The following is a 26659-nucleotide window of genomic DNA, read 5'->3' as shown; positions in this document are numbered from 1 at the left end:
GCCCATACCACCCCACCCTGCTGGCATTCCTCCTTCCTCATTTTATTTTTTTCCCAATGCTCACCACCATCTAACACACCGTAGTGATTTGAGTGGAGGTCTGTTTCTCCCACTAGATGATAGGCCCTGCCACCCACAACTGTGGGGCACATGGGAGCCACTCACAAGCTGTTGAATTAATAAATAAAGGAAAGCACAATGGGCCTCAACGCCTAAGCGCAACTGAGCAGTCAAACTTTGGATTTGTAGAAAAGGATGAATCTCTGTGTAGGGACAGGGAAAGTTCAGGTCCATCATGTATTGCCAAGTTAAAAAAAAAAAAAGAAACTTCAAGAGAGAAAACATATGTAATGACATTTATGCTACGAAAAACTACATCAGCTTGTAAATGTACAGGAAAGGAATGAAAGGAAACACACCACAGTAGTGGTTATCTCTGTGTGTGAGGGGGTCACTTTATTACTTTTCATAATTCCACACTGGTTTATAAAAACAGACGTTTCAAACTTTGTAACAAAAATGTAGGAAAAAATGGGGGAAAACATCAGTCCCACTTCTGGGTTATCCCGGAGAAATTTAAACTTATGAAAAAAAAATGGGGGGAAAAAAGATGTATGAAGTAAGGGACAAAGGGGGATATTTCTCTTTCTTCAAAGCAGATGATTGCTTATGAATTGCACATTTTCCTCAATTACTATTACCCACGTGGAGCTAACCTTCCATTTTTTTAACGTTGCAGTATGCATCACCAATTTCCAGGGTTAAAAACAAGCCAATAACTGTTAAGAACCCAGAACTGTTCCTAAAGGTTGTGAGTACAGCAGAACTAAGATAAGATTTAGTTCACTCCAGCAGATTTGCTGAGTGTCTGCACACATTCCTTCCTTCCTTCATTTATTTATTTAAGAGATGGGGGTCTTCCTATGTTCCCCAGGCTGGTCTTGAACTCCTAGACTCAAGCAGTCCTCCCACCTCAGCCTCCCACGTCATTGGAATTACGGGCATGAGCCACCACACCAACCACTTGTCTTAGCACTTTAAAGAACAACTCTTAACTTCAAGACTTCCCCTTCAAAAATGTCTAAGCCCATGGGCCACTCACCTGAACCACCTGGTGATGGTCACCATCACATAGAGGGAAGCCAAGAAGAACATGAAGTGGAAGTAGGAATAGTTATAGACGGTGCCTCTCTTCTCATCATAAATGACCCTTGGTCCGTCCTTTACCTGCTGCTCATCTTCCGTGTCTGTGAATCACAGAGGGAGCCCAAGGTCAACAAGTGAACACTTGCAAATATAACTGTTTAGCAAAGCCACACTCACCAATCCAATCTCAGGGGCTGCTGAGCAGAGAAGATGTCAAAAAGCCGCTTATACCCTCAGGCTACTTAAACCTGTGACAGCAAACTTTTTTTTTTTGAGACAGAGTCTCACTATATTGCCCTCCATAGAGTGCTGTGGCGTCACAGCTCATAGCAACCTCAAACTCTCGGGCTTAAGTGATTCTCTTGCCTGAGCCTCCCAAGTGGATGGGACTACAGGCACCCGCCACAATGCTTGGCTATTTTTCGGTTGTAGTTGTCATAGTTGTTTGGCAGGACGGGGCTGGGCTCGAACCCACCAACTCCAGTGTATGTGGCTGGCGCACTAGCCATTTGAGCTATAGGTGCCGAGCCAAGATAGGAAACTTATTATAAGCTTAGCATCCTGGAGTTCTTGACCTCTTGGAATCCTCCAATCCATGAAGGAAAGTACGTGGAAGGAAAGAAATAGCCCTGCAATAAGGTGACACCTTATTCTGAGGACCTTCTAGTGTTTTCCAAATCAATCCTTTAAAAAAGAAGTACGCTTGCTTCTCTAGATCTTACCATGTAATTTGCTTCTCTAAATCTCACTGTATAACTTAACCCAAATATGAGCCAAAATATAGGCTGATTCTCCTTGCTAGACTCACAACACAAACCAAACCAAGCTACCCCAGAGAAGGAATGTGAAACGTACATCAACAATAAGCCAGTTTGGGAATAAACATTTTCCCCTTACTATTTGCATCATTTGTGTTTGAATCCCAACTGCCTACAGACTAGAGCCACAGGTCTGCAGCAGCCACACAGAAGCAAAGAATAAAAGCGCTGTGCTTACCCTCTCCATCTGGACCAAAGCAAAAACAACACCGAGCTACCTGGGAAAGCAAAAGTAACAAAGTTAGGCAGGTGATTTCCACTCTGTACTTCCTCATCAATAAGGCCCAAGGGTTCACCTATGCACCAAACCTTCCCCTATTTGAATCACCCCAATCCCTGAACTGCACACTTTATTCCTTCAAGAGGTATTGACTAAGCATCTGTTCTCTCCCAGATATGGAAGGTATTGGTGACAGCAAATGCCATGGATGGAGAGGTACCACCCAGGTCCCCTTTGCCATGGAGCTTGCTCCAGTTACCCTTCCTGGGTAATCGCTGTCAAGTGACTGATAACAGCCTGGGATAAAGGCCCAGCAACTCGGTCCCCCTGGAGACAGCTCTGATGAATTAAATGTGCTCGGGAGCAGCCCCTGGGGAGAGCAAGCCTTTGTCCAGTCTTCACTGCCCTTCAGCTTCACCTTCTGCCCAATTTTGCATCCTTCAACCTCCTTCCTTCCTCCCCTCCACATATGCTGATGATTCCTAATAAATCTCTGCCCTGGCATCTGTTCTGGAGAACTCGGTGTGGAACACACAGTAAGCAGGACAAGGGCCCCTCTCCTGTTGCTCTCTGCCTTCTGACGCTGTGTTACACGCTACTTCACAAGATCCTGTTCAACTCTGAGGCGGGGATTACTGCCAAAGCCACCAAAGTAGCCCAGTGACAAAGATGGGACACACCAATGCAGGATGGGAACTCGGAGGCCCCCGGTACACAACAGGGGACACACAACGTCTAGGATAGGGTAAAGCTGACAGAGTGCAAATGGTCAAGTTCAGGTCTCTGGAAGCAGGAAGCCCACCCACATTTCCTATTAATATCAGGCTAGTATCCTGGCCATGGACAGGAAGGGACGGGATGCTTGCCTTAGAAGCATTTTTTGGTACTTTCTGAATTTCATTTTGTTATTTCTTACCTACTCAGAAAGGGAACTTAATTTTAAAAAGTAAGGTTATAAAAAGTTAGTACTTGGTTCCAGGAGGACTCTGATAAACACAGAATAAGAAAGCTGCCGGGTACCAAGACAGTCTGGGAAATACTGAGTTTTCGGTGCTTTCTGGATGAAGACGTTTAAGCTACAAAGAACAGAGGGCCTAGGATGAGCTGAGCTCTCATCCCACTCACACACCTCAAGGCCACGCCCTTGTTTCCCTGCTTGTTGAGTAATAGAGGTATTAGCCTTGCCAGGACCTTGGCTGGGTCAAATGGCATAGCCTAAAAATCACAAATTCATTCAGTGGGCCCCAGATACAGTATGCTGAGGTTCCAATTCTTTTGAAGGTTACGTAACCATAAGAAGCTAATAACTCTCCCTTTTAGAGTTGTATCCTGTGAAATGTGAGGCAGGAGGGAAAACCAGCTTCCCTCCTGCAGATTCTTGGGTTCAGAAGGAAACATGGAGACCTTTCCCTTGCACTGAGAAGAAAAACATCCTCTCTTAAATCCAACTTAGAGACTTGCTGTTCTTTGAGCTTGAACTCTACACAATAGGGCCACTGAAACCATAACCGGACAGCCTCAGCAGGTGGTCACCCAGTCAGCGGTGAGAACAAACACCCGCCTTCTAGAGACCATTCTCCTCTGTATATAGGCAGTAACTTATTCAGACTCAGCACAGTTTTCCCCTTGAAGTGACAGAAAGAGCTGGCGAATGATGCTGGCAGATTGACAAACCTTCATAATGGTTCACTATCTCCAGGTCAGGTGCAGGAAAGACCATCCCCCAACACCCAGCTGCAGAATACCATCCGTGCGCATATCTGGACAGATACCAGAGCTATTCCATGCAGAGAAAGCTATTAGAAAGCAGCCAGTGGTCGGGCGCCAGGCAAGGTCAGCAGCGAGGGCTAGGGCACAGCAGCTGAGCTCCTGGGCAGCAGTGGTCAGCAACACAGACTCTGCAGCTAAAATGTATGGTCTATATCCTGTGGCAAAAGGAAACCTGCAAGGTTTCAACTGTCCTGTTGTTCACTCTTGTAAAATGGAGATAATAGCACCTCGCTGGGTTTTTATGAGGATTAAATGAGTTCACATGTGAAGAGCCTAGACCAGTGGCCAGCACATGGCAGGTCTCAGCCATCATTGGAACTCTGGGATCTTTGCATTCTTGGGATCAGGGCTAAGTCTTTTCCTGGCTGCCTCCATCTGAGGAAACCTTTCTCATTCCAAAGGATGGTTCACTGAGACCCCCAGAAAGACTTTTGCACAATTAACAAAATAGGAGACATTTCCTTGACTAGCAGGCATCTGCTAAACACCTTTGGATGTGCAGCTAAAGGATCTCACAAAGAGCCTGATACAGATGTACTTATCATCCGTGATCCTTTACCTTATGAAACTGACACACAGCTAAATGAATTAATGTACCTATTGTGCTCAGTAGTGTCCAGCACAGAGCAGATACAGGTCCCTCCCTTTCCTGTCTTGCTCTTTTCCTTCTGAACAGCTATTTCACAATCTCACAGTCAAGACAGACAGATCAACAGACAAGATGTTAACCCACCCACACTCCATAATGACAGAGGAAGACAGCAGGTGCTGCCTGACAAGGTCCCCGAGCCTCTGGCTAGGGGTGGACAGCAGGGCAACACATAAGAGGTCAGCCTGCCTGGAAGAAAATCAGAAATTCATTGGTTCATTTTAATCCTGCAGGATATAGGAAAACATTTCTTTTCCAATACCAACATTTTTCTTTCTTGAGCAGAAAAACAGGATCACTCAATGGAGACAAAGACACAGTTAAACACAAAAGGTTCTCCTGGGAAATAAGTTTCCCTGAAATGAAGCAGGGAAGGAAAAGGAAATGAACTTACTTCCAGTTCAGGGGCTGCATATCGCCCCTGCAGAGCATCAGAACTTGATCTTGTTGTTGATGTCAAACTAAGAAGCAAACAGAAAAGTCAGCAGGGTTTATTAATGCATTATACCATGTGGAATGAAGGGGCGGGCTGATGGCCACGGTTTCAGTGAGAGGCTCACCATCACCTACAGTCAGGCTCACCGCCACTTAACGCAAAAACCGTCTATTTCAGCTTGGCGCCAGTGGCTCAAGTGGCTAAGGCGCCAGCCACATACACCTGAGCTGGCGGGTTCAAATCCAGCCTGGGCCCGCCAAACAACAATGACGGCTACAACCAAAAATAGCCGGGCATTGTGGCATGCGCCTGTAGTCCCAGCTACTTGGGAGGCAGAGGCAGGAAAATCGCTTTACCCAGGAGTTGGAGGTTGCTGTGAGCTGTGATGCCATGGAACTCTACCCAGGGTGACAGCTTGAAGCTCTGTCTCAAAAAAAAAAAAAAAAAAGAAGTCTATTTCAATGTCCCACTTTATTCCCAAACTGGCTGGCTGATTCCATAGTTGATATCTTTTTACATGCATCACACTAGATCATGTTATACAGAGAAGTCTGTAGGTAGAGAAGTTAGATGTCTTTGGTCCTGAATCTTGGTTTTCAGTATTGGTTTTTGCTTTTCCTCCCTCAAATACCAGAATTGTTTTCTAATCTCACTTTATCTTTCCTTCTCTTTGAGAGTTATCAAAAGCAATGAGAGAGCCCAGAGAAAGCAATGGAAAGCATGGGCACCAAAGCAAAGGTCACAGTTATTTACTGCGACAGTCAGCTTATGGCAGCATAAGGTTTTCTGTTTAGAAAATTAACAGAGTAGCTTGTCAGTGTGATAAAAAGTCAAATTCTTCCTGTCACTTTCCCCATATGTAGAGAGGTAAAATGTTAGAAAATGTGGCTATGGTATAAAAAAAATTATTTTTCCTAGAAACTAAAACCTGGCAACATTTTAAGCAAATAGTATATACAAATCTTGGGGTTCCAGCTAACTTTATAGATTTATTCAGCAAATGAATTCAGAGTAGAAGCCCATTCGGTGTCAGGCCCTACTCTCAGCAGTAGGATCTTACTGGTGAAAAGGGCAAAAGTCCTGCCCTCGTGCAGCCTACGACCTCGGCCTGGCTAGGCGGGGAGTGTTGTTGCCCATGCATCTGATCTGCTAGTGGACGCTCATCCCAACCAAATGAACCTAAGGGGCCGACAAGATCTTCTCTGCCGATTTTTGTCCACTCTCCCAGGGAGAGAAAAGATCAGTGAGATGCAGATAAACAATAAGAAGTCTTCCTTATAAAAAGGGCGGCTGGAAGCCAGGTGCTTCTCTTCTTTTATGGTCAACTCAAGTACAATAGCGTCACTTTCATTTTGGCTTTGAACTGATGGATGCTTATCTAGGCCCTTCTTGTCTGTGAGCCTAGCTAGATGAATGCCAGAAACATTTCCCAGTGGCTGTGCACCCAAGGAACACATCAGTGCTGCTGCATTTAAGAGCAGCCCCTGTTCTGTGCATACAAATTATGAGTCAGTACAATATACTCATGTTCTGGAGAAGAGTTTTAAGATGAGATTGGTATCTGAAATTTTCATTTGAAAGATGGCATTCCTTATTTATTATTTTCTTCTCATTATTATTATTTTGAGACAGAGTCTCACTTTGTTGCCCTCAGTAGAGTGTCCTGGCATCATAGCTCACAGCAACCTCAAACTATTGCCTCAGCCTCCAGAGTAGCTGGGACTACAGGCACCCACCATAATGCCCGGCTATTTTTAAAAGGCGAAAGATTTATATGATCTGAAGAGAAACCAGAGTATACACTCAACTATTTTTGGAGGTGGGTTCTTGCTCTTGCTCAAGCTGGTCTCAAACTCCTGAGTTCAAGCAATCCACCCGCCTCTACCTCCCAGAGTGCTAGGATTATAGGAGTGAGCCACTGCGCCCAGCCTGAAATCCTTGTTTAAAAGAGTTAAAATGTCATTTTATAAATTCTTTGGATTAAAATGGTTTCCGAAAAACAAAGCTTTTGATTCTGGCTCCTTTTCCAATTCACCTCACCATCAAACAGCATTTAAAATGGGAAAGGTTTTGTTTTTACTTCTAAAAATATCTACACTCAATTCACAATTACTGCTGTGTGACTTCTCCAAGTAGATGTTACCCTAAATTAAGGTCTTTATTAAGTCATAGTCTTTCCCCATAAAATACTCTCCTTGGAATTACCAAGAAAAGATTGTTTTTATAAGGTCTTTAAGCCTAGGAAACTTATTGTATGCATTCTGGCTATTATTACAAAGACTCATCTGTTGGGTCAGCACAGTACAAATTGCTATAAAACAATTTCTGGGTTAGCTAGTCTTCTCGGGCTATGACATAGGTGACTTTAACCCAGAACTTCCCGTAGGGGTGGAAGAGACTAAATGTTGGGTTGGGACAATGTTTAAAACACTGTGGAGTGTTTACTGTCTCTGACTCCCAACCACAAAATGCCAGCAATGTCTTGCAATCATTGTGACAGCCAAAAAAATATTTTTAAAAGCTTCTTTCTCTCTTTCCCCACCTGACACGCGACGGTGTCCAGAACCCCTTTTGCACTGGCAGAATGGAGCAGAAGGTAGGTGCCACCCAGCACCCTTGCAGCAGCTCCGCTGGATCACAGCAAATCTCTAAAGAACCTGTGCAAACTTTCCTGTTGGAGGTAACAGATTATAGGCCAGGCACCTGGTAGATCTCATGACTATCCTCAGGCACAGCGTAATGAAGCTTAATCATGTTCCCACTGCGCTACATAATCGGTGTCTCACAGCTCCCAAAGAAGACCCACGTTCCGTGTGAGTGTGGGTGAGTGTGGGGTTGGGGAGGGGACATACCATCTTACTCCTACAGAGATTTCTAGTGGGCAGGGGCAGGATTCCCAGAACAAGGATATAAACTTCCCCACTGCTTTATTTACCTTTGAGTAGCAGGACCAGAACTTAGAAAAAAAAAAACAAATAACCCTTGATTTTCCAACTAAGCCAATCTTCTCTGTAACACCGTAATACCAACCTATTTCCGTGTGGCCTGCCATACAGCTGTGAAAATCCCATTTTGGTTGTAGCCGTCATTGTTGTTTGGCGGGCCCGGGCTGGATTCGAATCCTCCAGCTCAGGTGTATGTGGCTGGCACCTTAGCCACTTGAGCCATACACGCGGAGCCTGAAAATCCCATTTCGAACTAGGAAGTTGTCTGGCATTTAATAAAGATTCTTAGTTTTTCTAATTTTATGTTCAAAAAGATCCTTTCATGGATAGCATAAATATTAAGAATATATTTTCTGGCTCGGCATCCGTAGCTCAGTGGTTAGGGTGCTGGCCACATACACCAGGGCTGGTGGGTTCAAACCCGGTGTGGGCCTGCTAAACAAATGACAACAACAAACAATAAAAATAGCCGGGCGTTGTGGTGGGAACCTGTAGTTCCAGTTATTAGAAAGGCTGAGGCAAGAGAATCACTTGAGCCCGAGAGTCTGAGGTTGCCGTGAACTATGATGCCACAGCACTCTATAGAGGGTGACAAAGTAAGACTCTGTCTCAAAAGAAAATATATATATATATATATATATATGTTTTCTCTTAAACATAGCTTAATGTGACATAGCCAGTTAACATTTTACAGCACAAATGCCTCCCAATAATATAACCAGGCAAGTCATCCAGCTTATCTTTCTTCCACAAAGAAGAAAGCTCACTACTCTAAGCCATTTCAGGAAAAAGAGAAAGAGATTATCCACCTGTCTTCCTAAATACTGCAGCAAAGGAGATTCAAGGAAAAGTTTCCTGAAATGGGGAGTAGAGAGCTTTAGGGACAAACATGAGACCTATCTCCTCGTACGTACAAATATGAGACCTAACTTGATCGACTCCAGGATCCCATCCTGCCTGACAGTGTGAACTTGAAGGCAACAGAATAACAATGTCAATCAAAATCTGGAGACCAAGGAATAGTAGGTGGAGCATGGGGCTTGTCACACAAGGATCCAGGACAAAAGGGAGTGTGGAGAAAGGGGAGCCTCCAGAATCAGTCATCAGGGAACTCCCACCAGTGGCCCAGTGAGGCCTATTTGGGGTCTGAGCAGTGACGCTCCTTCATAGCAACCATTCCTGGGGGCAGTGGAAAAGGCAGCCCGGGCCACAAAGCCAGGGTGGCTTTTGGCTTAGCCCTTTGAGCCTAGACAGCAAGGAGTTGTCACTCCTAATGACTGCGCCAGTAGCAGGACTCCAGACACAGATGGTCCCAAAGAAATAAGTATTTGTGGGGGTAGGGCAGGGACACTCCATGGAGGAGGGGCAGGAGGCGGAGAACTCGCCAGGCCTTCCAGCCTTCCCTAACCTAGTGAACCTCAGGCCACCTTGGCCTTGCCTTGAAAGTTGCTGATTTCTTCTCCCTATAATCTGCATACCACCTAGTCTCTGGCTTCCTACACTTCTATCAAGAATTCTAGATATTCCAGCAGTCATGTTTAAATGACAGCTCCTGCCCACACAACGTGGCCACTTTTTGTGACATCCTCTAATTGTCCGTGCCTCTGAGTCAGGAAGGAAAACGTAAACTCTAAAAAGTCAAGATGTGAAAAATCCCTTATTGGGCAGACTCCTGCTCCAGACAGCATTCCTTTCTTTGAAGCCCTACGCAAAGCAGATCTTGGAGCTGCGGAGGATAATTACAGAAAACACCAATTACACCAACCCCGACACACTAACTCCGGGGAGGCATAAACTGCCCATCCCCACGGAGCGAGTTCAGGCTTGTAAATGACAGAAGCGCCCCACGGACAGACTGGTGCTCTTCCTCTCCACTCGGTGCGAGCCGCTATTTTCACCTCTCCTCATCCCATCAGGCACCACAGTTCTGTACTTTAATTAATAGCATTCAATAACAACATTTGTTGTTGGCAGTTACACAGATTTTAGGTAGCAGCTGTCATCTTTGAAAATTGACATCTTTAGGGAATAGCAGACTAGCCCTTGCCAACCTTCACTGTGGGCCTCGATTCTGAGAGATATTTTACTTATCATCTGTCACTTAAGGGCAGACTCAAGGGTGGCTAAAAAGTGAACCTTCACACCTATTAGAAACTAGAGAATTAGCTCCCTCATATTAGCTCCTTCATATTCCAAAGGCGTTTCCAATGTTCACATCAGAACTGAACCAGGCAGCTAAGTGGCTTTGACTAGACAGGGATGAAACAGTGAGTATCATCTCAGCTCCAGGGGCCTCACAATGGCAGTCTTAGAAAAACCAGAGAAGAGACAGAGAGCTCTCAGCACAAACTGCTGAACAGAACTTTGTAATTTTCTGTACGCTGATACAATTTCTTTGCGTTTTGCCCAGGAAACAGCAGAACCTCCTTGCAGCCCTGACATAACTACAGAGCTTACTCTACCAGAATGTCTGGAGAAAGCCAAGATAAGCGATACATGACCACAGATTGTGACCTGGAGCCACTGGGCCTGTACACAAGGCTGGAGAAATGAACAATATTAACCCCCAGCTCATTATAATACTAAAATTCCTACCCTGAGGAGAGATTTGCCCACCATTTTCTGTTCTTGGGACGTATGAACTAACACGATTTCCCACTGCGCTTCACCCCAAGCATGCCATGGGGTCCACTCCCTCTACATATTGTTCATTTTCACCTCCATAAAAAGCCCTCAACGCTGCTGATCTGGGAGGCGTATCTGAGGTAGCATGTGCCTCCCCCTCCCAGTTGAGGGGTCCTCTGAAATAAATCCTTTCTCCCTTGACAATCCTCATTGTCTCAGAATCGGCTTCCCGTGCAGTGAGCCACAGTGAACCCCCCTTGGGTTTGTTAACAGATGTCTTTATGGGAAATCCAAACTCTATTTTATTTGAAAGGCAAACTTTTTTTTTCATGTCATTAGGCACCCAGAAACCCACAAAAACACATGATTTTAGTCTGTCAAATACCTTCAATTTTTTTTTTTTTATAATAATAGAGAAGTAAAAAGAAGAAATGCTAGTTCATGGTAGAAAAAAAATTTTAGAATAAAAAGAAGAGGAAGATAATTATCCCTAATACCACTGCTCTTACAGGCTTGGTTTATTTCCTTTTAGGATTTTTCTATTAATGCAAATACAATTAGAGAGAGAGTTTCATGACCTATTTTCTTCTCCTCACCTAATTTACAAACACATGCCAATACAGAAAATAATTGAGCGACAAACTGTGAAGTTACCTGATGTTGCTTCCTTTTCTCTCTCAAAGCCTGACATTAAAAGACGTAGGAAGGAAAACATACTCAAGAAAGAAAAAACTCAGAATCAGGATTCACAACCCTGGCTTTACAGTTTTACTGAAAATATTCATTCACTTGGGCCTGAATCTCAAGTCTGCTTCCTGTATTATAGGTACCTAATGAACAGTTAATAGAATTGATGCAGACAAAAGGCCAGAAATTGGTCACCATGGTCCCTGTCCCTACAACAAGAAGACTGTCACTATGTTACAGACAGATTGAAAATCAGTGTATACAACCATCACCTTAACAACCACCTAAAACACAAGCAAGCCTGCTAGGGCTTGATGCATAACTGAGCAAATAGACTCCAAAAAATCTGTGTCCTTGGTGGTCCCTTTAGCAGTCGCAATTGTTAAAAGTTGAAGAGAAAATGCCAACATGCTGGGAAATCATTGTATTTATATAAGCTACCACCAGTATTGTTTAGTTTCACCCAAAGAAAGATTACAATGTGGCTACAACAAGCTGAAATTTTTATACTGAAACATAACAAACAAAACGAAAACAGAGAAGTAAAGGCTAAATGTGAAAAGGCTACTGTCAAAGGGAAGCTTATTATCAGTGAAAAATATGCCCAGAACAGATAACTGTTTCTGTCCTTGACTTTTCTCCTTCTAGCAATCTTTTCAACTTTTTAAAGGTGGAATGACCCCCAGCATAAGCATCTGAAATACAGCCTATTTATATATATTACCTACTCTTACAGGAGCTGCCTTGACTACTTAAGAATAGCATTGTGAGTCTTAGCAGAAAAAGGCCTTGTCTTGCCTCTCCTGACTGTGCACAGAATGGCCATGGACGCAGCACTTGGGATTCTTGCCATCAAAAGCAGAACAAATGCTATTTCCTTTGGAACACAAAGCTGCCAGAACATTCTGGCTCATACTCTCTTCCTCACGCTGGGCTCCCATTCCTTCCATGATACTGTAGCAACTACTATCCCTCCATCTTTTAAAGGGTTAGTTAGGCAGTGGAGTTGCAGCATACTGTATTTTTATGTTACTTACCTCATATAAACACAAGTAAGATAAAGGAAGGTCTAAGCCACACCTGTGACTCAGTGAGTAGGGTGCTGGCCCCATAGACACAGGGTGTCAGGTTCAAATCCAGCCCCGGCCAACAACAACAACAACAACAACAAAAAAAAAAAAAAAATAGCTGGGCGTTGTGGTGGGCACCTGTAGTCCCAGCTACTCAGGAGGCTAAGGCAAGAGAATCGCCTAAGCCAAGGAGTTGGAGATTGCTGTGCGCTGTGACGCCACAGCACTCTACTGACGGCGTTAAAGTAAGACTCTGTCATCACCCTGCCCCACAAAAAAAAAAAAAAGATAAAAGAAGGTCAAACACCTAGAGTTCACACTATAATACTAACTTTTCACTTGCAGTTAGTTTACCCCTTCCTCAGATGGTATTTGTTTTGCTGCCTCATGATTGCTGAAACTTATTTAAATTCTTTTCCTATAATTTTAAAGTCTGCAGAAATGGCCTTAAATAATTCTCAGACTTACCATGAATACAAGATGCATCCAAGCAACAGTGAAGTACCCAGCCCAGTGACCAATTTTTCATCTCTGTATAGGTCTTGATCAAAGGTGGGCACACAGATCGTAACATTTTTCCCATGTTCACCTAGAACTTATGAAGAAAAAACAAAGTAATCATAGTCAAATTGTTATAGAAAAGTCTACTGCAACTCACAGAAGCATTCACTTGGGGAAAATTCAGGTCGCTTTGGTGTTCCTCCTTAGAACAATGAAGATTCATCACTTTAAACTTCTCCATAGTCTGTTTCCACTCTCTCTGTCAGTGCATACTTGGAACAAGACCCTCAGATTCCAGCTCAGTGCTAAGGGGCTCAACAGCTCCAGGACTGGAGGAGAGTTTCACTCTTTTTCAGTACTATTCAGACAATAGCATAACAAAAGGAAAAGTCTGATTCATTTTCCAGCTGACTGGGCAGCGCCTGGAGAGAGCGGTAGAATGCAGATACTAAGGAGGGCGTGGGCTGGTCAGCAACCAGAAATGGCCAAGGGACAGCTACCTGGCAAACATCCCTAGCCCAGTTGAGAAGTCATTTTACCACGGGTGACGGGATGGTCGTGACACCTTTCAGCATATGACTGGGGAACCTCCTGAGATGGCCTGGATTTTTTTTTTTTTTGGCCGGGGCCAGGTTTGAACCCACCACCTCCGGTATATGGGACCAGCACCCTACTCCTTGAGCCACAGGCACCGCCCCATGGTGGCCTGGATTTTTAAAAACTTGAGAGAGACTATATGTGATATTGTGAAACATTTATTTAGTCTTTATTCCCATTTCCTGGTGTACAACTTCTAACATCCCTGGAATCGCCAAAGTAATGACTTTCAGTATGGTAATAAGTGACTACTGACCAGCAGCCCCAGGCACAGCTTCAGGCCGGGGCCTCTCACCATGAAGAGCAGCAGAATGAGAGAGAGGGTGGGATTTCCAGCCCCACACCACAACCTCCCCACAGGAGGGGAGGGGGCTGAAGGTTAAGTCTATCTCTAACAGCCAATGATTTCAGTCATACCTATGCAATGAAATCTCCACAAAAGGCCAAAAAGGAGGAGTTCAGAGAACTTCCAGATAGCTGGAGGCTTAAAGAAAGGTGAATAAGGCTTGGCGCCTGTTGCTCAATGGTTAGGGCATTGGCCACATACACCAGCGCTAGAGGGTTCCAACCTCGCCCAGGCCTGCTAAACACAATGACAACTACAACAAGAAAATAGCAGGGTGTTGTGGCAGGCACCTGTAGTCCCAGCTACTTGGGAGGCTGAGGCAAGAGAATTGCTTAAGCCCAAGAGTTTGGGGTTGCTGTGAGCCGTGATGCCACTGCACTCTACTGAGGACGACATAGTGAAACTCTGTCTCAAAAAAAAGGTAAAAATGAAAAAAAAGAAGAGTTCCCATTCCTCCATATCCTCACCAACATGTTACTCTTTCATTTGCCTATTGGCCATTTGTATGTCTTCTTTTGAAAAATGTCTGTTTATGTCCTTTGCCAACACTTGAATGGAATTATTCTCAGGAAGGGATTTGTTGTTGTTTTGAGTTTCGTGTAAATTCTGAATATCAGCCCCATCAGATGCATAGTTTGCAAGCGTTTTCTCCCATTCTGCAAGATGTCTGTTCACTCTGTTGATTATTTCTTTTGCTGAGCAGAAGCTTTTTAATTTTTTTTTTTTTATTGTTGGGGATTCATTGAGGGTATAATAAGCCAGGTTACACTGATTGCATTTGTTAGGTAAAGTCCCTCTTGCAATCATGTCTTGCCCCCAAAAGGTGTGGCACACACCAAGGCCCCACCCCTCTCCCTCCTTCCCTCTCTCTGCTTTTCCTTCCCCACCATGACCTTAATTGTCATTAATTGTCCTCATATCAAAATTGAGTACATAGGATTCATGCTTCTCCATTCTTGTGATGCTTTACTAAGAATAATGTCTTCCACTTCCATCCAGATTAATACGAAGGATGTAAAGTCTCATTGATCTATTTTTTTGTTGTCTGTGCTTTTTAAGATCTCAGTCCCAAATTCATTTTGTAAACCAATGTCCAGAGTTTTCCGTAGGTTTTCTTCTAGTATTTTTTACAGTTTCAGGTCTTGCATTTAAGTCTTTAATTCATCTTGACTTGATTTTTGTATATGGTTAAGAGACAGCAGCCTAGCTTCATTTTTCTGCATATAATAATCCAATTTTCCCAGCATCATTTATTGAAAATGTCCTTTCCCAAGTACAAACTGTTGACTTCGTCAAAGACTGCAAATATGTGGCTTTATTTCTGGTTTTATTCCGTCCATTGATCTATGTGTATGTTTTTATACCACATCGTGCTAGCAACTACAGCCTTGTAATATGATTTGATACCTCTAGCTTTGTGATTGCTTAGGCTATTCGGGCTCTTCACTGATTCTAATTAATTTTAGGATTTTTTTTCCTAATTCTGTAAAGAATGACATTGGTGGGCGGCACCTGTGGCTCAGTGGGTAGGGTGCCGGCCCCATATATCAAGGTGGTGGGTTCGAACCCAGTCCAGGCCAAAAAATAGCCATCATTGTGGCGGGTGCCTGTAGTCCCAGTTACTCAGGAGGCTGAGGCAAGAGAATCGCCTCAGCCCAGGAATTGGAGGTTGCTGTGAGCTGTGACTTCACAGCACTCTACCGCAGGCGATAAAGTAAGAATCTGTCTCTTAGAAAAAAAGAATGACATTGGTGTCTTGATAGGGATTGCACTAAATCTCTAGATCACTTTGGGCAGTATGGTCATTTTAACAATACTAATTCTTCCAATCCAAGAGCACGCATGTCTTTCCATTTGTTTGTGTCATCTACAATTTCTTTCATCAGGTGTTTTATAGTTTTCCTTGTACACATCTTTCACTCCTTGGTTAAATATGTTCCTAAGTATTTTATCATTTTTTTGTAGTTAAAATGGGATTGCTTTCTTGATTTGGTTCTCAGTTTGACTCTAACTGACACACAGAAATGCTACTTATTGGGCGGCGCCTGTGGCTCATTCAGTAAGGCACCGGCCCCATATGCCGAGGGTGGCGGGTTCAAACCCAGCCCCGGCCAAACCGCAACAAAAAAATAGCCGGGCGCCTGTGGTCCCAGCTGCTCGGGAAGCTGAGGCAAGAGAATCGCGTAGGCCCAGGAGTTGGAGGTTGCTGTGAGCCGTGTGACGCCATGGCACTCTACCTGAGGGCAGTACAGGGAGACTCTGTCTCTACAAAAAAAAAAAAAAAAAAAAAGAGAGAAAAAAAAATAAAAAAGAAATGCTACTTATTTTTGTACATTGATTTTGTATCCTGACACTTTACTGAATTCATTTACCAAGTCTAAGGGTTTTCTGGTGGACTTTTTGGGGTTTGGGGACTTTCTAGATAGAAGATCACACTGTCAATGAACAGAGTTAATTAAACTTCCTCTTTTATTTCTTTCTGTTACCTGATTGGTCTGGCTGGGAGCAATCTATCTTCAACAGGATTAGTAAAAGCAGACATCCTTGTCTTGTTCATTTTTAGAAGGAATGCTTTCAACTTTTTCCCATTCAGTGGGATGTTGACTGTGGGTATGTCACATATGGCCGTTATTACTTTTGAGGTATATTCCTTTTATGACTAGTTTGTTGAAGGTTTTTATATGTATCATGAAAGAATGCTGGATTTTATCAGATGCTATTCCTGCAGTTTTGAGATAATCACGAGTCTTATTCTTCATTCTATTTACGTGATGCATCATATTTATTGTTTTGCATTCATTCAACCATCCTTGCACCCTGGGATAATACCCGCTTGATCACAGTATCAATCAAAAGACAGTATATTATCTTTTTGATGTGCTGTTGGGTAGCTAGTATTTTGTTGAGGATTTTTGTGTCTATGGTTCATCAGGGATACTGGTCAATAATTTTTTCTGTTGTGTCCTTGTCTGGTTTGGGTATCAAGGAGATACTGGCCTCACAGAATGAGTTAGGGAGAATTCCCTCCTCCTCGATTTCTGGAACAGTTTCAGGAAGACTGATATTAGTACTTTTCTGAACACTTCCTAGAATTCAACTGTGACTCCGTCTGGTCTGGGGCATTTCTGGGGGTCTGGGAGACTTTTTATTGTAGATTCAATCTTCTTACTTGTTATTGGTCTGTTCAGGATTTCTATTTCTTCCAGGTTCAATGTTGGAGGTTGGATGTTTCCAGGAATTTGTCCATTTCCTCTAGGCTTTCAGTTTGTGAGTATACAGATGTTTAGACCAGTCTCTGACAATCTTCTGTATTTCTGTGGAATCAGCTGTGATGTCTTCTTTTTCATTCTGATTGTTTATTTGGATCTTCTCCCTTCTTGGTTAGTCTAGCTAGCAGTTTATTAACTATTTACCTTTTCAAAGAACCAACTTTCCATTTCTTTATTTCTTTGTTGTTGTTTTTTAAGTCCGTATTTCATTTAGTTCTGCTCTGATCTTTATCATTTCTGCTCTTCTGCTAGCTTTGGATTTGATAATTCTTGTTTTTTCTAGTTCCTTGAGATGTGATGTGAGATTGTTGATCTGTGATCTTTCTATTTTTACTACTGTAGGTATTTAATGCTATAAACTTCCCTGCTATTGCTACGATTTAAGTGATCTTTATTCTTAGGTTAGCGAAAAATTGTTTTTTAAATGCAGTTTAAAGTAGGACCACCTGAAATTAAACTATTTTTATATTTTTAACTAATACCATTAACAAAAATCTCTGAGTTAAAGCCAGAAATTCATATATGAACAATCATAAAAGAAAATCTTAAAGACTAATTTAAATAAATTTACAGAATCAAGACAGGACTTTTTTAAAAAAGAAAGTTAAATCTAGGATAAACTATATTTACTATTAATATAAGAAATCTAATTATATCACCTTCCACTATTAATAGATATAAAGACAAGACCATAAATAACAATAATATACCAAAACCTTCGAAATCATCATTGTGTTAATTTTCCAAATTTAAAAGAGGAAAAAATAAAGCTTCAATTTTCTTAAGAGACTAAATTTATTTAATTTGATTTATTTAAGCTCCAAACATACGCACATTCATATCCACTTAGGTGTATGTTTGTATGTGCATGTACATGTATATATCACAAAAGTGATAAAAAGAGAAGGTTAGTGGCTTTGTATAAGTTACTTAAGTTGCAGGATTAGGCTATAATAAACACAGATGGTCCAACTTCAAAGCTCATGCTCTAATCGCTATGTTCTGCTGTCTCTGTAAGGAAGGGTCATTTACGATGAGCCATTCGAGGCCACACAGGCAGTAAATGGTGGGTCTGAGCTCAGATCCTGTCCCCTTCTTCCTACTCTCCCACGTTCTTTTCCTGTTACTTTATTACAGTCAGGAAGAGATGACCACTGGAAGAGAAGGGAACTAATAACCAAAACAAGTAGTAATAACAATAAGCACAAACAAGAATGTCCCTTGAAATCCCAGAACAGCAAAATGCAGCTTGGGCTTAGAAGTAAACTCAACAGCCGATCTTTGCTCACGTCTTTCCCACAGCAGAAGATTCAAAAGAAGGCATTTTCATTTTCATAGCTCAAGTATATCAGGAAGAAGTCTAGATCAGCTCTCTACTATTATTACATCTCCAATATTTAAACAGCAGCTCATTCCTCCATACATAAAAATAATTCACACACCACACACACACCCTCCTGAGACCACACACCCCCTCACGAGGCTGGCTTACCCACGTCTACAGGTTTGCTGGTCAGAGCTGAGAAAGTGAGGTAGGTGACATAGCAGCTTATGAGCCCCGACTGCAGGAGTCCAGAGTGCGGCTGTCCTGGAAAACAGGGGGAGACAGATTAAAGGCAGATTTTAAATTTGAACAGTAAGAAAGTACACGCCTCAAAAAATGGGTACCTCCTCCCATAATAGTCCTCAAGTGTCCATGATTATAGGAAAGAAAAGAGGTATATCTGGGTTTCTCGGATAACATTGTGAAGATACTAAGGGGAGGAAGTCATACTATGAGACGAACATAGCTCTTCTCAGAGACGCCAGATTACACCAAGATCTCTGCCAACACCTTCTCAAACCTACAGCTGCACTTAAACATATCAGCTAGTATTCCTCACGTTCATAATATTAGTTCTTAAATCACAAGATGAAGAAAAAATTTACCATGGTGGTTTATAAGACCACATAGCTTAGTGGGTTAAATGGTAAGCCAGAATTCATAGAGCATGTTTTCTGGATTCTACAAGGTCATCAGACAGTCCATGAGAGGGCAAAAAATATCTTATCTGTCAATGTACACAAAAATCTTTGGGAACACTAAGTAAATACAAGAGTCAGTCCAGGAGCCCAGCGTGGTAGCTCATACCTGCAATACTAGCACTTGGGAGGCCAAGATGGGTGGATTGCCTGACAGCACAGGTTCAAGACTCGCCTGAGCCAGAGCGAGACCCCATCTCTAAAAATAGCCAGGTGTTGTGGTGGGTGCCTGTAGTCCCAGCTACTTGGGAGGCTGAGACAAGAGAATCGCTTGAGCTCAAAAGCTTGAGGTTGCTGTGAGCTGTGACGCCATTGCACTCTACCAAGGGCGATAGAGTGAGACTCTGTCTCAAAAAAAAAAAGAGTTGGTCCAGGCTATTAGGAAGGTCATGAGGCTCAGCATCCATTGAGAAAAGAGCTTTCAAGTTATATATTTAATTTAAACTCATTCAGAGAGACCAGGATATGATAAGGGATTTCTCTCTCTCTCTCTTTTTGGTGACATTTTAAACCACCTGTAGACATGAAAGGATTTAGTTTTACTCCGTTTTCCTTCTGATCAAATTTGTTTTTAGAATTATCATTATTAAATTATAATTACCAGTAAAAGGTATAGGAATAGATCCTTTTAATGTTACTCTTTGGCCTGAGAATAAGACTTACCTTAGCAACCAATGGCATTAAATCAAATATTTAAAAATATTATATGTATTTCAAAAGACTGGATTTAACCCAAAGATTTTAATCTAAAAACCAATAGTTTGCTTTAGGAGTTCTTAATTGATCAATTAAAGGGAATGGGAAAGTAATACTCTCAATTTCCATAATGGACTTGAAATGTTTAGTGCAGAAAATTTGTGAAATCATTGTCATTGGTTACCTTTTAAAGCCACTATTTTAGAAAGGATTCAAGGGGGCCATAAATTTATTAGCTTCTATTTTCCTTAACCTACCTAGAAACCCGAATGTCGTGTGTGCCTTCATCACCTGTAGAGGAAGATACTTAACAGAAACATCAGACCAGTGACATCTCTCTGTGTAATCCCAGGACAGCATAGTGCCATGAGACGTCCAGGGTAGCTGATAAACGACTGCTCACGCCTATGTTCTCTAAAGCACTTTCGGATCTCGCCACCTTCCATGAGCAGGGCCAGGCTCTTGTGGTGCTCCTTCACTGAGGAAGATCCTGGCTCTGAAGAAGGCTGGATCATGGTGCCAACTGTTCTCTGAGCCAGGACCAGATTCTCTGTTTCCTGATTCCTACACCTCGATGTCCACAGCCTTGAGGGCAGATGACCCCTGAAACAACTCCTTGGAGCCCTCTCACTCAAATTTTACACAAGCTCGTAAACAATGAGCTCAATATCCACTAAAGGCATTTCATATTTAAAGGCTCTATGTGAAACATTACATAATACAGGCACTTACTATCTACCTACCCTCTGCCTTTATAAGTTCCAGTCTTTGAAGAGTGCTTGGCAATCACATCCAGCCCAAGCAGGGACTTTGAAGGGTCTGGAGCCCACCCTCTGACTGCAGACCTATCCACAGTGAATTAAAAAATGACCCTAGTTTCCAAAATAAACACTTGGTTTGCCCAAAGATAACTTACAAAAAATTTAAATAAGAATGGGAAAAAACATGCTTACGCTCTTGGACCGAGGGTGAGATGGCTACTATTGAGATAAGCAGACACAGGCCTCCATTGATTCCCAGGAGAATTTTGTTTTCCAGGCAGCCGACTTTTTGTGTATAAAAAATTGCCATCAAAATCAAGCCTGCAGCAGCAATGGAATACATGATGAGGGTCGCCAGGGCCAGAGAGGCGTACCACAGCTTGTTACTGGCTGTGCCTGCAGTCCTGTTTCCTCAACAAGTGGGTGAGAAGGGGGGGAGAGAAGACACGTCAATGAAGCCCACCACTTGCAGACAACACTTACCATCCCTGGGTAGTGACTACTATCAGGCCCCAGGCCATCAGCACCTGGCGGCCCAGAAGACACGCCATTTTATTTTAGCAATGATTATGCTCCAATAAAGTTTAGCAATGATTATGCTCCCTTTTAGAAGGGTCTGGCTTGTAAATATGCACACTTCTTTGTCCAAGCTTAGAATTTTCTCTAAACATGGAGAAAATTCCATTTTCTGACTCAAACGTATTCATTAACTAAAATGAATACAGTCAACCCAAATGAGAGACGGAAGCAAGAGTCTCAATCAGTTGAGGTTAAGGAGCCAGAGTTTGAGGTCGCACCCAGGATCACATTAGTCACAAAGTGTTCTGTGACCTGTGCTTCAAGAAAGATCCCAGGAGGCACGCTGTTTATACATTTCTTTAAAGAGAAGGCAGACAAGCAAAGGGGGTGGGTGGTAAGCATTCCTGTGATTTTAATTAGTGCCTAGTAAACATCCAAGAAAGGAGTAAAGGAAGAGCTGACTATGTAAATGTCTCAGCACAGGCAGAGGAGAGGAACGATGGATCAGTAGATCGTATCTTGTCTTTGTTCTGCACTTGGGAAGATAAACTTGTGATCGATACTGTCCTGTGAAATTTAACCAACTTCAGTTCCTGAACAAGGGGTCAGGCTTAGGCTGCAGATCTAAAGATACTGTTGATACGTCCTTGTTTATGGGAAGGTATACATCTCAAAAGGTTTAAGAGACGGGCAAAGAACCTACATTGGAGTGATTTCTGACAGCAGTCACCTGGGCATGCATGAGGCTCCTCACCCCTGCTATACAGGCTCTGATGCAAGCTTAGAAGTCTCAGCTGTCTGCTGGGTAAAGGGACAGCAGCACTGCCTAACTGGGCCTCCAGGCTTCGCCTCCCTTCAGCATAATGAGTTCTGGCAGTCCTGGGGCCCTTTATTTTCCTTTACAATACCTCCGGACTTTATTCTAGCTTCTCCTTCCTGAATGTGAATACCTTGGGACAGTTTGGGGCAGCATTAAGGAGTTCATCCCTGGGGATCTCTTCAAGTATTATCTAGAAGTACAGAGCTCAGGAGTGCCACAGTTTCTTGCTGGTGTCCGTCTTCTCCACAGGGAAGAAGCAAATGAACTTCACTCAGGACCAGACTGACGGACCTCAGCAACTTTCTTTCCTTATACTGAAAAGGAGGACTTGTGACAATGCTGTTTCTCCAAAATAGTATCAGGAAATAGTAAGGGAAATTTTGAAATTTAAAAAACAAGTTGAACAATTTAGGAGGACTACGTTCTGGTGGTCTACTGTACAGGAGGTTGGTGATGGTTAACAGCAGGTGTGTATATTGCAAAACAGCCAGGAGAGAGGCTTTTCAGTGCTCCCACCACAAAGCAATGATAAGTGCATGAGGTAATGAACCTGCTAACTACCCTGATTTGAACAGTATACAACCCACATGTACCAAAACATCAAACTGTACCCCATAATCACGTACAATTACGATGTGTCAATTAAAAAATAAAAACAAAGCCAGACATGGTGGCTCGTGCCTGTAATCCCATCATTCTGGGAGGCAGAGGTGGGAGGATCCATAAAGCTCAGGAGTTTGAGACCAGCCTGAGCCAGAGTGAGACCCCATCTCTACTAAAAATGGAAAATATTTAACTAGGTGCTGTGGCGAGTGCCTGTAGTCCCCGCTACTTGGAAGGCTGAGGCTGAAGCAGGAGGATCACTTGAACCCAGGAGTTTGAGGTTGCTGTGAGCTATGACACCATAGCGTTGTAAGCCTGGGCAACAGAGTGAGACTGTGTTTCAAAAAATAAATAAAAATAATACATAAATAACACAAAATAATAAAAAATTTTAAAAAGGTGAGAAATAAAATCAGTCAGGAAAAGACTAATGATATGTATAATAAAGAAACTAGGGCGGCGCCTGTGGCTCAGTGGGTAGAGAGGTGGTTTGAACCTGGCCTTGGCCAAACGGCAACAAAAATTAGCCAGGCCTTGTGGTGGGCACCTGTAGTCCCAGCTACTCAGGAGGCTGAGACAAGAGAATCACCTAAGCCCAGGAGTTGGAGGTTGCTGTGAACTGTGACGCCACAGCACTCTACCCAGGGTGACAAAATGAGCCTGTCTACAGAAAAAAGAAAAGAAAGAAAATAAAGCAAAGGATTAAAGTGCTTTCTAGTTTATATTAATATTAATAAAGGGCTGTGTGAAATAAGTAGTTTAAATCTACAGAAACTGTTCAGGGCAAAGGAAAGAGAGTTCATAAATGCTGAACGAAGAGGACAGCAGCAGAGAGGATGAGCTGAATCACTGTCCTCCGCCTCATGGTTAAATTGCTCTTTGTAACCACATTCTCCCAAGCCTTCCTTCACAACTTGCTTAATGTCTTCACAAAACTGGAAAGTGTTCAAGCAACCCCGCTAAAATGTTTTAAAGATAAAAAGTTACCACAGCCAAAGACAAAGAGAACAGGGAGGAAAGGCCAAAAGGATAATGACCATCATATTCCTGAAACCACACCAGGCATTCCAATGACCTCAGAATTATTCTAACATAAAAGGCACACAAAAGAAATGAGGGAAAATGAGATTTTTAAAGGGGGGAGGGGATCCCTAAGAGCCAGACAATAGCCGATGACCGGGAGACAGCCTGAATGACATATAAAACAGTAAACGCGCTAACTGGCGAATGTGGGAGGAGACCAGTTGTGTCCTTATTAGTCTGTTCGGTTATGTTATTAGTGTATGAAGGACATTCTTACAGTTAATTTATATTTATAGCTCAAAGTTAAATCTTCAACCGTAACCCTAACCTCTCCCCCATCTGCAGGCTTGTATTATCCAACTGCTGGATGTTTCCACTTGGAATCTAATCAGCATCTCTAACCCAGTGCAGGCAGCTCCGTGCCTCCCCAGTGCGCACACCTCCACCCTCCATCCTCCCAGCCTGTTCTGGTGCAACTCAGAAAATAGCTAGTCTATTCTTCCAACTGCTGTGAGGAAAGGGTTGTTGGTGTTTTTGTTGTTCTTAAGAACAGAGAACTGCATTCATTCTCCACTCTCTCTGGGCCTCTCCCGTCTCCCACCCACCCCACTCAGAGCCATCTTCAGAATACATCAGAATCTGACAACTGCTACCACCTATTTCCAAGCTACCCCTCCCTCACCTGGATTATCCCCCACTGGCCTCCTTACTTGTACTTCTGATCCTCACTAATCTTTCTCCCACCTAAAACAGAGATTAGATTGTATTTCTCCCTTTTCAAAACTCTGGTGCCCTCCTAGTTCACTTAAAAACCAAAGCCTTTGGGTGGTGCCTGTGGCTCAGTGAGTAGGGCGCTGGCCCCATATACCAAGGGTGGCAGTTTCGAACCTGGCCCCAGCCAAACTGCAAAAAAAATAGCCGGGCATTGTGGCAGGTGCCTATAGTCCCAGCTACTCGGGAGGCTGAGGCAAGAGAATCACCTAAGCCCAAGAGCTGGAGGTTGCTGTGAGCTGTGATGCCACGGCCCTCTACCAAGGGCGACAAAGTGAGACTCTATCTCTTAAAAAAAAAAACAACAACAACAAATAAATAAATAAAAGCCTTTACACTGGCCTCCCAAACCCTTTGAATTGTTATTTCAATTTTGATGCAGCACTGACACTTCAAATCACAAAATTTGACTTAAATGGATCATTTAGCCAAACCACATCATTTTACAGTGTAAAACTAACATCATAAAAGCCAAGTGATGCACCCTACAGTCCAACACCAAGCTAGAGGATGGGGACATTGAAATCTGCATGCTCCCAGCTTCCAGGACAAGGTCTTTTTATTTTATTGCTTTTAGGGTCTTCTGCTTCTCCAGAAGTTTACAAAGAGAGAAAAGAAAAGAAAAAGAGAAGAAAAAGTACTTTCGTAGTTCCATCTAGAGCAATAAGCATATTCTCTAGACTGCAAGGAAGAGTCTCTGTTAAAAAAAAAACACACACACACAATTAAGGGCATCGCCTGTGGCTCAGTGAGTGAGTAGGGCGCCAGCCCCATATACCAAGGATGGCGGGTTCAAACCCAGCCCCGGCCAAACTGCAACAAAAAAATAGCCAGGCATTGTGGCGGGCGCCTGTAGTCCCAGCTGCTTGGGAGGCTGAGGCAAGAGAATCGCGTAAGCCCAAGAGTTGGAGGTTGCTGTGAGCCGTGTGACGCCACGGCACTCTACCCGAGGGCAGTACAGTGAGACTCTGTCTCTACAAAAAAAAAACAATTAAAAAAAACTACCAAATTAGATAAACTGTAAGAAAAATAGTATTAGTTGAGTTTCCTGGCTTATTCCTAATTTTAGACAGACAAACCAAATATAAATATGTTGACATAAGGGATTTTTGTAGGCCTCAAAGTCTGGACAATTGCAACATTATTTATTGCAAAGCCCTTAAGCCATTTTTATTGAGTAGTTTCTAGGAAGTTTTCAAAGCAACCAAAACTCTTCCACATGCCTGTTAAAACTTGGCATCAATAATCAGCCCCAGCAAATGGCTTCAGAATCAAAACATTAAAGCAAGAGAAAAGTAGCACAAGTATTCTCCAGGGAACATACTATTTAATGGGCAAATCAGGCACTCGGTATCAAAGACATTAACATTTTATCAAGTTATCTACTTGAAATATATTTGTGAAAATATAAGGATGACATATTTCTTTTTTAATAAAAAAAATTCCGAGGGAATGTATATTAAGAATTAGCATGGATGCCAGGTGCAATGGCTCATGCCTATAATCTCAGCAATTCAGTAGGCCAAGGTAAGAGGACTGCTGGAGACCAAGACTTCAAGACCATACCGGGCAACACAGTGAGACACGGTTTCTACTAAGAAATTTAAAAAGAATTAGGCAGGCACACCTGTAGTCTCAGCTACTTGTAAGACTGAGATAGGAGGACCACTTGAGCCCAGGAGTTTGAGGTTGCAGGGAGCGATAATGATGCCATTATACTCTAACCTGGGCAACAGAGCAAGCCTTATCTCAAAAAAAAAAAAAAAAAAAAAATTAACCATGTAAAGAATGAAATTTAATCCATTACGATTAATTTCTAATTATTGTGGGTGTTTCTTCTATACAACTGAGAAAATGGGTAACTTAAAACTACAGTCACCCCTTTGGTTTATCTTTGAGAAAACTTAGCTGCCTCAAAAAGAGATCTAACAGAGACCACAACATAAATTGTTATATCTTAAAAATAACTCAAAAGCAGAGATTGTGCCAGAACTTATATAAGAACACAACTCAAAGTTGGAAATCTGTATAAATTTAGAAATTAAGACTTTCAAAACATGCCCAGCCTTGGTGGCTCACGCCTATAATCCTAGCCCTCTGGGAGGCCGAGGCAGGTAGACTGAGCTCAGGAGCTCAAAACCAGCCTGAGATAGAGCGAGACCCTGTTGTGGCAGGCACCTGTAGTCCCAACTACTCAAGAGGGAAAAGAATCGCTTGAGCATAAGAGTTTAAGGTTGCTGCAAGCTATGACGCCATGGCACATTACCCAGGGCAACAGAGGGGCGGTGCCTGTGGCTCAAGGAGTAGGGTGCCAACCCCATATGCCGAGGGTGGTGGGTTCGAGACCAGCCACAGCTAAAAACTG

The 26659-nt window shown here is 42.8% G+C and overlaps 1 protein-coding gene across 1 annotated transcript in view; it reads right to left on the bottom strand.

Annotated features, from left to right (window-relative positions):
* SERINC5 (serine incorporator 5) overlaps nucleotides 1-26659 on the bottom strand; it is a 104481-nt gene that overhangs the window by 4582 nt on the left and 73240 nt on the right. Inside the window, exons 6-11 of the mRNA XM_053587624.1 lie at nucleotides 20751-20962; nucleotides 18572-18667; nucleotides 12835-12961; nucleotides 4998-5064; nucleotides 2143-2182; nucleotides 1103-1247 (exon numbers count right to left, since the gene is read on the bottom strand). Of these exons, the coding sequence (XP_053443599.1) occupies nucleotides 1103-1247; nucleotides 2143-2182; nucleotides 4998-5064; nucleotides 12835-12961; nucleotides 18572-18667; nucleotides 20751-20962 (687 nt within the window). The remainder of the gene's footprint in view (nucleotides 1-1102; nucleotides 1248-2142; nucleotides 2183-4997; nucleotides 5065-12834; nucleotides 12962-18571; nucleotides 18668-20750; nucleotides 20963-26659) is intronic.

Source organism: Nycticebus coucang, chromosome 1 (assembly GCF_027406575.1).
Source record: "Nycticebus coucang isolate mNycCou1 chromosome 1, mNycCou1.pri, whole genome shotgun sequence".
NCBI lineage: Eukaryota > Metazoa > Chordata > Mammalia > Primates > Lorisidae > Nycticebus > Nycticebus coucang.
Note: the sequence above shows the minus strand (reverse complement) of the source record. Positions and strands in the feature narration are given on the sequence as shown.